This window comes from Myodes glareolus, chromosome 19, assembly GCF_982192425.1.
Source record: "Myodes glareolus chromosome 19, mMyoGla1.1, whole genome shotgun sequence".
Lineage (NCBI taxonomy): Eukaryota > Metazoa > Chordata > Mammalia > Rodentia > Cricetidae > Myodes > Myodes glareolus.
In genome coordinates, this window is record NC_142044.1 from 60708377 (window position 1) to 60725514 (window position 17138).

Consider the following 17138-nt stretch of genomic DNA (forward strand, 5'->3'; position numbering starts at 1 on the left):
CACTTTGGTCTGATTTTAGTGTTTCCTGGATTGAGTGCTCGTCTGGACCGCCTCTGAGAACACCGAGGACTTGTGGAGCTGGCACTCAGTTTCCCACTCCCACAGGTGGGCCTGCCGTAGGTAGCCATGCGTTCCTTTCTCTAGGAAAACCCTCCAACCTCTGTCCAGCTCCTCTCTCCGGTTCACTCCACTGGGATATCTTAGCTTGTGGCTTGAGATCTTTTCAGATGTTTCTGTAGATTAAGGTAAATCATGCCCCAGGTTTCTGAACCCACTTAAAAAAAAAAATACGTGTGTGGGGCTTAGCAGTGCCGTCTGCAATTCCCAGAGCTGAGTCCTTGGCTGGACATTTTTATTCACTATGCTGCCTTACTCCTCTGGGCCCCTAAAGAGTCGTATTTATGCACAGCGGGTACTTGTAACACTCTGAGGCGCTGGTCTAACAGATGTCCCCAGCGTCCCTTGGTTTCCCGGTGATGTTCTTTGGCAAGTGCCACACCTGACTGCGGCCAACACATTAGGCCAGATGCTCCTTGGGGAGAGAGCACTCTGTGACTCAGCACCTCCCGTTTCGCCATCTCTGAATGGAAACCTCCCTCATGTCCTCCCTAGGGTGGCAGCAAGACTACCCCATCATCTGTCACAGGGCTTAACTCCGTAGGGGGCAGTAGAACATTGCAATTAATTAAAGGTTCCCAGAGATGGCTGCCCAGGTCTGAACCTCACCTCTCCCTCACCACCAGTGTAGCTGTGGGCAGTTGACCCCCTCCGCCATGTGAGGGTAACCTTCATGGGTCCTTATGAAGAGCAAGCAAGTTGGTTTTCATGAGGCCTTTATTTACAGCGGTGCTTGTCAGAGTCAGCGCTGCGCAAGCGTGAGCTGTCTGGTACCCTCGGCAAAGCCTTTTCACGGTTTATTTGACAAGATCTTAGAAAACATTTTTTTTCTTTATGGGAATCTCTAGAGGCTCTTTAGATGTCTAATGTCCACCAGATTTGTCACGTATGTCCACCACCACTGTTGACCCGGCTTGGACTCCTGACTTCCCTCCTCTTAGGCAGCAGGAGGATTCTCCTATCTCAGGAAATCTTGCTGCTTTTCCATTTTGGTGTCTGTCTAGTTCCCTTCATGTCTAGTAATACCTATCAGAAGTGCAAGCTCTTCTTCGTGTGTTCAGAATAAACAAACTAGACATGCTTCTCAACCTTTCTTGGCCAGTTTGGTTTTCTCCTGCTCCTAGGATTCCCTTTGGGCGCTGCCTCAGTGGTGGGTCCTTGGGCTGATTAACTGGCCTGCTCTGGAGGCCTGTGGAGTTTCGTGGAGAAAGCAGAAAAGGAAGAGGACAGAGGGAAGTTTTCCAAAGACCGACACATGTTATTGACAAGACAACAGTAGCACACAGGGCTGAAGTGGAGAGTCCAAAAGCGAGGCCTTTGCACAGGTGGGTGGGTTATTAGGGGTGGGGGGGAGAAGAAGGAAGTCCCAGATGTCGGTTTGCTCTAAAATCCAGGGCTTCCTCAAACCCTGGGCCATCTACCAGAGCAGTGGAAACAGGCTCAATATAAAACGGCCCAGGGCCATAAGTTTAGAGTTTCTCCTGGCCTGGGGACATTTCTGACTATAAAAGCCCCAGTAAACCATGCTCTTCTCTAATGGCAGGTTCTTGTTATAAAGGCGCTGAAGTCCTTAGCAATTTTCAGACGTTCCCTCCCATTGAACAGCGAGCTGGATCAATGTGTTCTGCAGCTAAAATCAAGTCTCTCTGTAGTTTTTTTAAGCAGTAACAATAATCATTAATGTACAATATTTTCACACACACACACACACACACACACTGCTGATTCAGGTGCTGCCACCTCAGTGGTAGAACACAGTCTAGGTGGGGTCTAATTCTGAAAGCAACCCTGATCTAAGAAAATTAAAATGAAACCTTCTGTACGTCATTTTGCAATATGGGAATGTGGCCCCAGATGCTTTCCACTTGAATTCTGGGACACGCCAGGCAAGGTGGATACTAATGGTTCTTGCAGTGATAAATCTGTCTTGTCCCAGGGTTTCCGGGGAATACAAAAAAGTGTCACTATGTTCCCACCGACCTTAGCACTGTGTTGCTGCTTTCAATGTGGCCGTGTTCCCCAAATCAAGCATTTACCTAAGGACCTTCTATGAGTCCCCTTATGAGAACCTCTTCTGTATGGGTCCCACACACCTACAACCCATGATCAGAAAGGGGTGTGCTTGGTGTGAGCGGGATCAGGGCTCCAAGCTCCTGGGCGGGGCTGCTACAGAGGAGTGGAATTTGAAGATGTGCACCTAGCCCATCGCCTGTCCGTTCCATAGGCCTCCCTTGACTTTGGGTGGTGGGTGGGAATCAGGAAACTGGTCCCATATCTTTGCACTCCACACGTTCTGATCACCCCTACCTATCTCCGGAGGTGAAGAGTGCTCCTGTCTGGTTTTTTATCTGGATAGCAGGCTTGGAGCTCCACTCGGGCAGCTCTTGGCTTCCCCCCATCTCCTTCCAACAGGAAGAAAAGGTAGCTCCCCCTAGGCAAGCGAGGGGAGATACTGCTGCTCCAAATGGGGGTGACGGGGAAGCTGAGATGACTTCTGGGACATCCTTGGTGAACTCCCGGAAAGCTAGAGAAAGAGGTGCTGTTCTAGGTAGGTGATAAGGCACTGGCAGGGTAAGGGGTGAAGACAGGACTGGGGAGCTTCTGGAAGTTGGGGACATTTGGTCCTGACACGTGTGTAGGTAAGAGGAGAGGTCCCAATATCTCCAGGTTGAAGGACCCTCAGCTTGATGACAAGGACAGAGGGGTCTCATTCATTGTCCCGTGGAAAGAACAGGCTGGCTCTGTTCCTCTTTACTTGGCCTGTGTCCCATCCCCTGGGTCCTATCCTTAGGTGCTTTTCTAGGTCAGTGGTTCTGGGATGGGGAAGAAGCCCCCTGGTTCCAGAGGTCCTGGTCCCGGGGAATTCCTCAAAGGTGGGAACTCTGGAGCTAGGTGAGTACTTGTTGGTTAGTGTGGTAGTGTATTTGGTCATCTTGGCAGTGAACAAGTCCATGAGTATAATGGCAGAGGAAGGAGGCCCCACATTGGGTCCTGGGGTGAAATAGCACACACTGGCAGCAGGATGAGATGGGATGCAGAGGATTGTGGGTAAGTGGGTACCCTTTTTGGCAGGGGTAGGGGATTTCCCATTAGGCATTGGGAAGGTGGGGAGGTACAGGTACCTGTCCCTGAGACATGGGCACATTTCTCCTGCCTGCCTCCCTTGGCACAAGCAGTGGTCCCTTATAATGGGAGCCTCCCCAGACAGAGCTCTGCCTTCAGCCTCTGCCCGCTCTGCCCGCTTGAGTTTCTTTGTCAATTGAGTAGCAGTCTCTCCTTAACTGAAGTCTCAAGGGACAGGGCCAACCTGCAATCTACAGGAAAGGGGGACAGGCTGGGCAGGAGGAAAGGATGGGCCAGACAGACATGGGCAATGGCAGAGGAAGGACTGAACTCCAGAAGGGGGCAGGAGTCACTGCTGGACCTCAACCTGCCCAGAGCCTGGGCACAGGGCCTGAAGGAGCGGCCCCACCCAGGCACCACTGCAGGTTACCCTGGTCAGGAGATCTCATTGCCAAACACCTCCAGGACAAGGGGTGTGAGCTTCATGCTATTCTCGGGCTGGAAGGAGATGGAGCGATACTGTTTGGAGTGTTCCTCGTTGAGGCTTCTCAGGTCAGCCAACTTCTGGATCATTTTAGCATAGAGCTGGTGGCTGCCTGGCGGTGGGTGGCGGCAGCGGATATAGGTCTGCAGTGTGTTGGATAGGCGGTCCTGAATGGCTTCAACCAGCTTGGCGTCTTGTACCCCGGGTCGGTCTGTGTCACAGGGGATGGAGGGAGACACAGGGACACTCAGCTGAGTTTCTTGCTTCTCAGTTTCACAGTTATCCATCCACACAGATACCCATGTCAGTGTTCCCCCCACGACGTCCCTCTGTATTTGGGACCAAGTCCTTCCATGGGCTCCTCTGGTCCCGCCCCACATCACCTCACTCCTTCTGTCTCTAGGTTCAGTCTTTGGTATTCAGATCTTCCACACTGGCCTCTTCCCTCTGCCTGGAAGGCAGCTCTCGACTCTGCCTGCCTGATTGCTCATCAGGGAACATACTCAAAGCCCTTCCCGAAGAAGGCTGTCCTGATACCCCTTACCTCCCTCAGGATCTCTCTTGTAGTATCACATCATCTTCATATCCAAAACTCCCATCATAATGAAAATGAGTAGATACTAGCATTCATTTCCCCACTAATCTTCTTTTTTTAAAAAAATTTTTTATTTATTTATTATGTATACAACATTCTGTCTGCATGTATGCCTGCAGGCCAGAAGAGGGCACCAGACCTCATTACAGATGGGTGTGAGCCACCATGTGGTTGCTGGGAATTGAACTCAGGACCTCTGGAAGAGCAGCCAGTGCTCTTAACCTCTGAGCCATCTCTCCAGCCCCCCACTAATCTTCTTGAGGGAAAAGTCTATCCTGTTTGCTGCGACGCCCCGAGCCTTGCCTAGTGCCTAGCCATAGTACGTACTCAGTAAATCATTACCGAGCATGTGAGTGAGTGAGTACATGCTAGCTGGGCACCAGGAGGGAAACCTATGCCTATTCCCTGGCCCTTCAGCCTGGGAAGTATTCCTGGGCACAGGCCACTAGTTTTCCCCTGTGCACACATGGTCCAGCCTGAGCTGACACTGTATCCCTTGGACTTTATCACCAATATAACATCTCTAAGACCGCGACAACTCCCTTCTTAGTCTTTCCCCACCTTGGGTCACGGCTCACAGCCTCCAAAGCCAACTCAGGCTGAAGCACCCATTGCTCCACAAGGGTTTGTGCCCTGCCTCCCAAGAACCTCGGGTGACAGGAAAGTTCATCCCAGTTCAGACAAGAACAGAACCTGAGTACTGGCAACACCCAAGCCCTATGCGTGGCCTATGTGGAACCCTGCTTATCTGGTTCCTCAAAGTCCTATGAATCACCCCTGGCCTCCATGAGACCAACTCACGTGTGCTGAAGGACCCCTCCACATGCCATATGGGCTATGCAAACTCAGCAAAGTGAGTGTTTCCTTATTTGCCTTTCTTATTCCTTTCTCCCCCAGACTGCCCCACTGACTCTGAGCAGGGCTTTACCATGTGACCGTCCCCACCATGTCTCAGGTCTCTCCGTTCCTCCCTGCTCGGCTCCCTACCTGGGGAGACGATGCAAATGGCCATGAGCAGGACGTGTTCCTCCTCGTGTAAGTTCAGCTTCTTCAGCCCCACCTGGAACTTTACGAGGGGCTCAAGCAGCTCCAGGGTGTGCCCAGCTGTGTGTGTGAGAGAGAGAGCGCGCAGCCAGTGTGAGAGCAGAAGCACCCACCCTACCTGAATCCACTCCTGGGCATCCCCCCCCCCCCCCGCCCATCTCTCCCTGTTGTTGCCCGCTCTTCTTCCAGGCGCCTGGTCACCACCCCAAGAGTTCAGAGACTATAGAGTCAGAGTCTGGGCACTGGGGAAACAGAGGAGGAGTCTAAGCGCACCTTTGGAGACATCAGCGATGTCATACTTGTAGTCCTGGCTGCCACAGTCCCAAGTCATATCATCCATGGTGAAAGACTGGTTGGAGCGCAACATGATAACCTCAATGGCGCTTGACTTGAGCAGTACAATCTGGTCTTCAGAGGTGAGATCCCTGTTGGGGAAGGCGGGAAGGGAGAAGTCAGGCAGCCAGTAAAAATCTGCAAGTCACAGGCACCTGTTTAGTGTTTGGACAGGGATATCCCGGAAGGTAGAAGAGTTTGTCTGGGAGGCGAGAAGAGACCAAGGCTTTCCCAGTAGCTCAATGACCCACGGCAGAGGCTACTATGGTCAGAAGGAAGGGACAGCCAAATAAAGCTCCCTGTGTTGTGGTATGTAACACAGGTTTGCAGAAGGCATTGGCAGGGTCACCATCAACACCGCTGCGCTTCCTTCCCAGTTGTCCATCTCTGTAGCAAGCTTAGCCACCTCTGTCTCCAAGACATCTGTTGAGCCGTGACTTTGTTCTTGCTCTCACTAGGACAGCTCTGGCTCAGAACGCCATTGTTTTTGTTCTTGGTCTGTGTGTCTGTGGTGGCCAGAGGTTGATGTCCAATGTCTTCTATTGAATGTTGTGTCTGGAGATCGGATCACTTGCTGCTTCAGATTGACTGCCTGGCTAGTGAGCCATAGGGATCCACTCGTCTCCCTTCCCTAGCACTGGGGTTACAGATGCATACTGCACATCCAGCTTTCATGTGCATGTTGAGGATCCGAACTCAGGTCCTGAAGCTTGCATAGCTGGCAGCTGATCTCCTGAGCTGTCTCCTTTGCTGTGGTGGTTTGAATGAGGACGGCCCTCATAGGCTCATATATTTGAATGCTTAGTTACTAAAGAGTAGAGTTGTTTGGGAAGGATTAGGGGGTTTGACCTTGCTGGAGTAAGTGTGCTCATATTGGAGGAAGTGTGTTATTGGAGGTGGGTGGGCTTTGATGTTTATAGAGCCCAAACCAGGCTCAGTGGTCCTCTCTCTGCCTGCTGCCTGTGGATCAGCATGCAAAGCTCTCTACTACTGCAGCGCCATGCCTTTCTGCTTCCTGCCATGGTGATCATGGACTAACCCTCCAAAACTATAAGCAAGGCCCCAGTTAAAATGCAAGTGTTACGTTGGTCATTGAGTCTCTTCACAGCAATAGAACACTAAGACAATGGCTCTCTCCATGGTTTGTGCAAGGGCCTCCTACTAGAAACCCAGAGTCTCACGTCTCTCATTCATCTTTCCTATTGCTGCTACAGGGCAGTCTTTCTTGTGCACGAGATGCTCCCTAGGATCAAGTCCAGACTCCACAGTTTGGCTCTGCTTTCCAGGCCTCTTTCCCATTACAAATGCCACCATCCCTCCGTTCTTGCAACACGACACTACTCTGCATTCAATTGCTATGCTCTCCTACACAGCATGCCTTTGAGGATGCACAGTTTCAGCTAGGAGCAACTCTTCCTTTCAATTTTTTAAACTGCATTAATTTATCTTGTGTACATGAGCCACAGTGCAGGGGTGGAGGTCAAAAAGAGTAACTTCAGAGAATGTCTACTCTCCTTCTACCAAGTGGGTCCCAGGGATGGAACTTGAGAGCAAGAGCCTCTGCCTTTTGCATCATCCCGCCAGGTTCAGAAACACCTTCCTTTAAGGTTCCATCACACCTTTCTGGTCTCAAAACCAAGTGTGATCTCTCGTGGAGTCTGGCCGGATCAGCAGAGTCGGTTCTTTCTCAGTCACCAGTACATACTGATGGTGCTCGCTTTCCCTCCTCCCTTCCTGTGCTTGCCTCTGCCTCTGCTAGTTTTGTGTTCTGGACTCCGGGGTTCTCCATAGCCCAGGCTGGCATTCTCTCTGCCTCCTGAGAGCTGGAATTACCCCTCCCAGCTCTAAGCTTTGTTTATAGTTACTTGAGAGCCAACACCATCTCTTAATTGCGCTATTGTTTCCCACAGAATCATCACTGAACCCTGGGTACAAGAGGATCAATAAACACGTTGATGTGACAAGAGGCCAACCATTGCAGGCTTCTGAGTCAAGAACTGGGCTTGTCTGAGCAGCGACAGAGAAAGACAGTGGATAGGCCGACTCACTTCTGGCTTTCCCTGCTTTCTTTTCCTGACTGTCTAGACGCCTCTATAGGAGTCTTCTGTATACAGGCTAAGACATTTTCTGCAGCACTCTAGTGTGTAAGTGCAGGAAACGGACGGACGATAGATGATGGGAAATGGAAGGGTTCCACAGTTAGGCGGCAGGCCAAGGATCAGGACTGAGAACTCCAGAGGCACTCCAGGTGGGAGGTTCCCACTGGAGACTGCGTGGCCAGCTCGGCTCCAGCACGCTTGATAATGGTGGTGACGTGGCGGCTGCAGGTTTCTCCAAGAGCCACGCTCACAGCCTCTGGATCCAGCTGTGAGGGTCCAGCTCCTATATCAATTGCCTCTTCTTCTACTGAGCTATAACCAATAGGGCCATATACTTGTGCATGTCCTAACGGCACCCAGAACCAGCAGACTGCTCTATTAGCTGTGAGGACCCTTAACCAGAGCTAATTGAATGCTTTTATTTTAAAATTTTATTATTACTATTATTTATTATTATGTCATATTATTATTATTGTTGTGGGGGGGTGCATGTGTGCTATGACATACTTGTGAAGGTCAGTGAACAATTCTGGAGAATCAGTTTTCTCTCCTCTTCCTCCACCATGGATTCAGGGAAATTTGAACTCAGGGCATCAGGCTGAGGCTGGCAAGCACTTTCAGCTGCTGAGGCACCTCACCAGTCCTGGCATTTTGCTTTTTAAAGGGAACCACTGTATCCTTCTTTTGTCCTTTTAATCTCCAACAAATAGGTTAACAACATGGTATCTTCTAAGTATAAATACTCAATGCATGTCAAAAAAGCAAAAACTAACCAGGTGTAGTGATTTATGTCTATGATAACATTTAGCAGACTGTAGCTGGGGAGATTATTGTGAGTTTGAGTCCAGCCTGGGCTCCATAGTAAGTTCCTGACCTCCCTGAGCTTCAAAGTGAGACCCGGTGTCAAAAACAAACAAATGCCAGCACCGCCTCTATCTGAGTTTTAGCTCACTATTAAATCTTTGGAAAGTACAGAAAAAGTATAAAGAAAATAAAAATTCTTAAAAAAAAAAAAAAGAAGAAGAAAAGAAAACCCAGCTTGGTTCTCAGTGGGCTGTGTAATGCTGCACCACGGCAATGGACAAGGCGTCTGGTCACTTCTCACTCCGGGTACTCCCTGTGGCTGTGAGGGAGGGCTGTGCTCTACTCAGAACAGGTGTCTGGAGGTGAGCAATCATGCCTGCTGCTTTGAGGATCGGTGTTTACTGTGGTCCAGATGTCCAGCTGCCGTGAGGAAAGCTACAATGGCCCCGCACGCACTCTACCCACAGCGGAGAAATGCGGAGCCTTCTAAGATGGTTCCCAGGAAACTGGGAAGGGGGCTTGTTCTGCTAAAGCGAGTACCAGCCCAGGGCCTGGCCAAGTGTCGTCTCTCCCAGCCTAGTCAGTCACTATTCACACCTGGGATCACGTCTAGGCACCCGAGGTGTGCCTTGGAACTAAGCTGCTGCCTGGGGAGCCCCTCCCTGCCTGTCTTCCCACGGTGTCTCCAGCAGGTTTCCAGCAGCGTTCTTATCTCTGGGCAGCTATTGTTTACATGCTTATCTCTTCTATCAGACACCCAGTCCCCGGAGGCCAGAGATGGTGTCCTAATCAACTTCCATCCCTCACAGTTTAGGCAAGAAAGCTGCCCGGTGGAAAGATGCCTAGTTGTGCGGGAGAGGGTGAGGGGAGCCTCTAGGGCCTGTGACTGGAGGCCCTGGAAATGGAAGGACAGCAAGGCTGCAGGCAGTTAGCTCCTGAAGCTGGGCTTGAGCGGCTGTGGCCTTGTAGCCTACCTCCCTGGGTACGGCAGCCTGCGTGCGCTCAGCCCTGGTAGCCACAACTGCTCCCGACCATTTAGAAGCTGCTCCTGACCCGACCTCCTCCATGCACTTCTGCAGTGCAAAGAGAGAGGTTTGTGGGTGAGCTGCAGCAGAGGAGGGAGAGGAGGTGGGAGGAGGGAGCAGAGCCAAGGGAGCACTGCTGTGCTGCGCACGCCCAGAGGAGCCCAGGAACTGCTGCCCTGGGCTGGTTCCGTGCCCATGCTGGTGTCTCATCCCAACCCTGGTCCCCTCACCCACACAGACATCTCCTCCTGCCTTCCCCACCTGTCTCCCTCGCCTTCGGGCAGCAAGATCAAAGCTGCCAGGGACATAAGTACTGTTCTCAGGGGAACACAGCCCCTTAGTGTGGAAATCACAGACCCAGAGAGCTACTGGGCTGGCTCCCATCCAGGTGTGGCACCCCTTCTGTCTAGTCAGGGTATCCATATTAGCATACTTCCAGAGCTCTGGCAAAGGCCTGGCCCATTTTTCTTATAAAACAATCTGCTGCCAGGCAGTGGTGGTGCACGCCTTTAATCCCAACACTCGGGAGGCAGAGGTAGGCAGATCTTTGTGAGTTCAAGGCCAGCCTGGTCTACAAGAGCTAGTTACAGGACAGGCTCTAAAGCTACAGAGAATGATCTATCTCAGGCCATGCTGAAGAAAGAAACGCCAACCTGAGGGTGTTCATCATCAACGTAACCCATTTTGCAGCAATACCGGAGTGGTTCTCATGTCTGCTCATGCGCATCTCTCTTTAGCCGTGACAACAGAGCTAGGCTAGTGAACCCTGTGGAGAAATGGAGCCCGAAAGGAAAGGAAGGAGTAGATCGTCTCAGCCTTGGAGAAAGAAGTGGAGGACAGAGTAATAATAAGAGCTAAAAAATAAACAATAAGATATGGGGGCGGGGGACAGAAGCTGAGGTACTCAAGGTGGGGGTGTTAGGTGGTCTGGGTGCATGATGGCTTTTTATGTATTCAATGAAAGTTGCCTCTGCCTCCTCTAAACACCAAACTTCAGCACATAGAGGGGGCTCAGGGGCCACCTGTTCAACCCTGCCCCTACTAGAGTGAGGAAAAAAACGAGATTGCTTCTCAGATTCAGGTGGAAGCCAGCTGCTGCCAGGACTTCAGTTCCTTGGGGTGTTTTGTTTTGTCTTGTTTCTAGTTGTTTACACAAAACAAGACTTTGGAAGGCGTGGAGCTACCAAACAGCAGCCTGTAGCACGGTAGAAGGAGTTGGAACTTGTACTAAACAAAATGTGTTGCCAGTTCCACGGCCAAACTCTGAGGGTGAAGCAGGCCTCATTCCATACAGGAGATCAGTGTGCCCACCTGGCTGATAGAAGAGTCCGTCCCTGGCCTTCTCAGCCACAGCTGAAGGTGCAGCGCGGTGGGGGTGGAGAGGGGGTCTCAACACCGCCTGTCATGTTGCTCTTCTACATGTTAGCCACACTGACTCTGTCAGAGCTGGTGAGGCTATCGGGCAATACACAGGCAGCTGTCTCCTGGCAGAAACCAACCTGGAGGTGCTGTGTTAGCCCCGTGGACACCAAGGATCGTGTGAAATTTCGACAATAACTAATTGCTTTCCTTCACAGAGAAAAGTTGACAAATCCACGAAAAACACCTCATGTTAGCTTTTATCCAAAGGTGGCCAATGTTAAAGTCACTTCAGCTCCCAGGACTCAGCACCGGACCCTAGTTCAGCACCTGGAAGCAGTCTGGCCTCAGTTATTGCTAGCATGAGAAGGGATGACAACATTGCTTTGTGCTGACTGACTTCTTTCTATTTCTTGACCATGTTATATACAGGTTTTATGGAATGTACCCAGTGAACTTTTGGAAACAATGAAGAGATTGAATATTCATAAATACAGATCTAACCATATATATATATATACATATATATATAAATATATAAAGTGACAATATTGTATTGAGAATATTTAAGGTGTAGTGACACACGCTTTTAATCCCAGTACTTGGGAGGAAGACAGATGCAGGCAGATCACTGTGAGTTCGAGGCCAGCCTGGTCTACAAAGCTAATTCCAGGACAGTTAGGGCTATTACACAGATAAACCCTGCCTCAAAAAACAAAACAAAACAAAAAAGAAATATTTAACACTGCATGGATATTCAGATATAAGTATTATACATGCCTATATATACACACGCACACACACACGTGTGTGTATGTGTGTGCATGTTCAAATGTGTACAGATGTATGTGCCAGCGTGTGTGTGGAGGTCAGAGGTTGGCAATGGGCAACCTGCTTGATCTCTCATTACTTTATATTTTGAGGCAAGGTCTCCCTGAGTCCTAGAGCTGGCGAATGTGATTAGTCTAGATAGCCAACTTGCTCTGGGGATCCCCTCTCCCTCTAAATGCTGGGGTTACAGGACTACTAGTTATGCTAGCCTGGATTTTTTTTTAATCTTCACTTTTATTTTATATGTATGGGTGTTTTGCCTGTGTATGTCTGCATAGCATATGGATGCAGTACTTGTGGAGGCCAGAAGAGGGTGTTAGATGCCCTGAAACTGGAGTTACAGACAACTGTGGGCTACCATGTTGATACTGGGAATAGACTTGGGTCCTATGGAAGAGCAGCCAGTGCTTTTAACTGCTGAGCCAGCTCTCCAGTCCTGGCCTGGATTTCTTATGTGAGTACTAAGGATCTGAACTCTGCTCTTCACACTTGTACAAGTGCTCTTAACCCCTGAGCTACAACTCCACATGTAATTATTAAAACAAATTTGACATGAGTGAGCAAAATCTGTATGAAGGAGTCTGTAAGGCAGGACGCTCACTCTAGTAGAACTCTCTGTCTCCACCTATTTGGTCACGTATGCCAGTGAACCTGTCTCCAGTTTTCTAGGATTCCTGGATTATTTCACAAGTCCGGAAGTCCTGATGTCCTCCTCGCAGTCCCTTCATCCTGGCCTGGGAACTGGATATGCAGGAACCTTCTAGGCTGAATCTAAAGGGTTCATGTGAGGACTAGTTTCGAGCCAGCAGGGCTCTAGTGGGAGCCAGTGGTACAGAACTAGAGCCCCTTGACCTACTTCTGACGCCCCGAGAGGATCCTAGCTGGTCACGAAACCTGGGTGGGATGTCATTTCATCATCCAGAAAGTGAGCAGTGGAGTTGCTCTCAGAACTGTCTCTCCACGCAATGCTGGGCAGCTACATGGGCTAAAGGACAGTCCCGCCGGAGCTGGAGAGATGGCTCAGTGGTTAAGAGCATTGCCTGCTCTTCCAAAGATTCTGAGTTCAATTCCCAGCAGCCACATGGTGGCTCACAACCATCTATAATGAGGTCTGGTCCTGCAGGGGAGGGAGGGCAGGCTCTGTGATGGGGGAGGTTTAGAAGATTGCTGAGTATCATCTAGTTCCACACAGAATTCTGACAGTTTCCCACACATTGCAAGAGCTTCTTACTTGAATCCTGGGATCATCTTGGCAAAGCCGATGACCTTTTGGATGCTGTAGCTGACCAGATCCGCCAGGTGCGGCAGCATGGAGAGCTGCGAGAGATCCAGGCTCACGGCGGGGTCGTCAGAGTCCTCTTCACTCAGATCCAGGTTGGAAAAGTTGGATGGTTCCATCATGTCTGGGGAAGATGGTGAAAAAGAGGGAGCTACTTAAGGACACCCCGGCAGGCCTTTCTGTGAGGACCTCATTGCGTGACCCCATAGTGACTGCCTTTCCCAGGGTTGCTCTCCCTCCCTAGACTCTCTCTGGGTCTCTCCCCATCTCTTATTTCAGGTTTTTGAGACTTTAAATCCAAGAAGCCAGAGACACTATGGGGCGGGGTTGGGGGAGTCCTTCTTAGCTGTGATTTTGCAAAGCAAGAAGTCTTTCTAAGAACTCAGTTAAAACCATAGGGCAAAATCTCACTTCCTCAACCCATGGGGCAAAAAGCTCGTGTCTGTTATGATCAATGAATTACAAGGCCGAGAATATTTACATTTTCCAACTATACACTGGAGACAAACATAAAGTCGATGCTGGTAATTGTAAAGTCTGAAGCATTGAGGACGCTCTTACACAGCGATGGGTTCTGCAGGACCGGTGAGGTTGTGCAGGGAATCTAAAGCTTTCTGAAACTAGGAACGAAAAGCCTTCAGTTGCCGAGTGTGGTCATGTGCACCTGTAATACCAGCTCTCAAGAGGTGGAGACAAGAGGAGTGAGACAAGGTCTCGCTATGTAGCTCTGGCTGGCCTGGAAATCACCACCTGCCTCTACTTATAGCACCTGAGTAGAGTGATTGAGGGTGTCTCCCCTGCCCCCCAGAGAGACGCAGAGAGAGAGAGAGATCGCTTATCATTACGTATGTAGTGATGCAACTTGCATACATCCATTATAAGTAAAAAATTAGAATAAGTATAAATATTTTTACCCAGGAGAAAAACTAAAAAACAAGGAACCAATATAGAGATCCAACGGTCGGAGGTTTTGATATGTTATATGTAATTATATTTCAGGACACTATTTCGTCTTTAAAAACTTTAGTCTTAAGTTTTTAAAACTTTATCATTCGTGGGTGGTGGTGGTGGTGGTGGTGTGTGTGTATGTGTGTGTGTGTATGTATGTGTACATGCGTGTGCACACTGTGGCTGCACGCAGAGGATAGAGAACAATTTTGTAGAGTTGCTTCCTTCCATTTGTTTAAAATATTTTTTAAAAAATATTTATTTATTTATTATGTATATAATATTCTGTCTGTGTGTATGCCTGCAGGCCAGAAGAGGGCACCAGAACCCATTACAGATGGTTGTTAGCCACCATGTGGTTGCTGGGAATTGAACTCAGGACCTTTGGAAGAGCAGGCAATGTTCTTAACATCTGAGCCATCTCTCCAGCCCCCTTCCTTCCATTTTTACATGAGTTCCAGGGGTTAAACTCAGGTTGTGGGGCATAGCAAGTGCTTTGTCTACTGAGTCACTCTGTGGTCCTCAAGCCACCATCTGATACATACTGAATGATGTAGAAACTTAATACAGCATAATATAGAGAAATTTTAGATGTACTCATTCTATTTAACTTGTATGACTGTTTTGCCTGTGTGTACATATGTGTCCACATGCATGCCTGGCGCCTGTGGAGGCCGGAAGACACTGGAGCCCCTGAAAGTGGAGTTGTGGGCAGTTGTGAGCACCATGTGGGTGCTGGAAACCACACTTGGGTTCTCTGCAAGAGCAACTGGTGTTCTGACCAGAGCCTCCTTTCCAGCCTCCATGATATACGGCTAAGAGAAGAGAAGCAAAGCATTAGGCTACACCACAAAGTTCCACTTCTGAAGGGAATTAGAAAGGCATGTCCAGGTGAGCAGTCACTTCCTTCGAGCAGCAGGGGCGAAGATCATGCTATGCGACCAAATGTATTCATCTCTATTTTCTAAGTATCAATGCTGAATGTGTGTGACTTTTGTATAGTAACTTCTCTAAATGGCCTCATTTTACCTGTCTGAATCTGTAAACATACTATACTGAACATACCAATGGTGGGTGTAAGGACCTTGAAGCAATGAAGTTATGAAAAGTTTAAAATCACCAGCACCCAGGAGGCAGAGGCAGGTGATTTTTCTCTGAGTTCCAGGCCAGCCTGGTCTACATAGTAAGCTCCAAGACAGCCAATGTTACATAGTAAGACTCTGCCTCAAAGTAAATTTTTTTAAAAAAAATATTTATTTATTTATTATGTATACAGTATTCTGTCTGTGTGTATGCCTGCAGGCCAGAAGAGGGCACCAGACCCCATTACAGATGGTTGTGAGCCACCATGTGGTTGCTGGGAATTGAACTCAGGACCTTTGACAGAGCAAGCAATGCTCTTAACCTCTGAGCCATCTCTCCAGCCCCTCAAAGTAAAATTTAAAAAAATAATAAAACTACCTAAAGGACATAAGTGATTATTAAAAGCTGAAGTACTACTTGTCCCTAACTGGGACAATGACTATGTTGTCAGATGGAATGCAGAATGGGTACTTGGGGTGGGGGTGGAGAATCCCAATGAGGGGGAGGGGAGGGAGCGCCAGTCACAAGTCATGCCCAGTGCTTTTCTCTTAAGTCTGACCACCTCGCTCCTTTCACTTCTGGTGGGTAGGCACTGTCCTGTGCTGTTATCTCAGAGCACTCGGCACTAGCACCCCATCTCCGTCCGTGCACCCAGGAGGTGTGTACACGTGGTTGTGGGGGTTCCATCCCCACCTTCTTCCAGAAGGTGGGACACCAGAACTGGGTGAGAGATAGAGGCAGAGAGGACAGGGCACCGTGAGGTAGGGACGGATGGTACAGGAATGTATATGAGAGCCCAAAGAGAGAAGTACAGCCTCCCAGACTCTGAGGAGGTGAAGGCGACGGGTGTTCCAGGTCACAGTGCTTGCTTCCCCCAGTGCTCAGGTTAGAGCCCTTCCCACATCGTAGATCATCTTCCCACATCAATTCCACCTTTCAAAGAGTCCAAGACTGAAAGATCGGGTAGTGACCTCCAGGTCAAGGACAGAGCTTGGCTCAGAGGCTGAGCTTGTACAGATTTGTACAGCCAGAACCCCAGCTTGGCTCTTCCCAGCATGCATCTTGCACAAGACAGCCCCTTTTCTGTGAAAGAAGGGCTGTGTCCCACGCACAGTATGCAAATGGAAGATTTCTGTCCCTTCCCCCTCAGGGCCACGAGGTGGATGCTTTCCCCCAGTATGCTTGGTGGAAGGGCTTCTTACCTAGTGAGGTGGTGTACAGATCGGAGCTGGAGGAGGAGGACACCCTGGAGAAGCTGAGTGTGGGCCTTTCAGGATAGCTCTCCTCACTCCTATCCGCACGAACTGGAGGCTGGAAGGCAAAGATGAATTCTCAGAGGTCCCTATTTTGGGGGGTCACTCTCCTGCCTCTGAGAGCAACAGCTGCCAGGGGAAGGGCTCACAGGGCGCAGCACGGTCTCCATCCTTTCCCAGATCCCTGACCCCCATTCCTGCTCCCCACGCCTAGGCTGTATCTGAGTCTCCACTACCCTGGCTCAAGCCCTGGACCAGCGGACGTACCCGGAAATCCCTGAAGTAAGCATAGGTGGGGTCATAGGTCTTGTGGTGGGCATCCAGCAGGATGGCTATGATGCCTTGCTGCTCCTCCGATAACTTCGGCCTCAGACTGTCCTTCAAGGCTTCTTCCTCTTTTCTCTTCATGATCATCTCCCGCTTACGCTGCACCTCCTCGTCTGTTAGGATGACTGTGGGGCGAGAAAGGGAACCCAAGGGATGGCCCAAAATTCCTCCCGGAACCCTTCCTCCACAGCTGAAGGGCTGGCACGGGAGGGGCTAGTCCCTGGGACCCAGCCATCATGTTAGCTCCAATGCCATGACGTGGAGGAAGCTGGATTTTCTACGGTGAAAAGGCAGTTGCACGTGGGAGGAGTGGAGGTTTGTCTGGCAATGGGAAGTCCATATTCTCAGGGACCTTGGGAAAACGGCAGACTCTCTGGCTTCATAAAAAACAAGCAGTTTTGGGCTGGAGAGAGGGGCTCAGAGGTTAAGAGCACTGGCTGTTCTTCCAAAGGTCCTAAGTTCAATTCCCAGCACCCACATGGTGGCTCACAGAC

At 49.8% G+C, this 17138-nt stretch overlaps 1 protein-coding gene across 1 annotated transcript in view; it reads right to left on the bottom strand.

Moving 5' to 3' along the window:
• Positions 1-816: 816 nt before the first annotated feature.
• Positions 817-17138, bottom strand: part of Vdr (vitamin D receptor) — a 35128-nt gene continuing 18806 nt past the window's right edge. Inside the window, exons 4-9 of the mRNA XM_087899223.1 lie at positions 16585-16769; positions 16267-16375; positions 12986-13157; positions 5577-5728; positions 5247-5363; positions 817-3875 (exon numbers count right to left, since the gene is read on the bottom strand). Coding sequence (XP_087755349.1) covers positions 3616-3875; positions 5247-5363; positions 5577-5728; positions 12986-13157; positions 16267-16375; positions 16585-16769 — 995 coding nt within the window. The 3' untranslated portion in view covers positions 817-3615. The remainder of the gene's footprint in view (positions 3876-5246; positions 5364-5576; positions 5729-12985; positions 13158-16266; positions 16376-16584; positions 16770-17138) is intronic.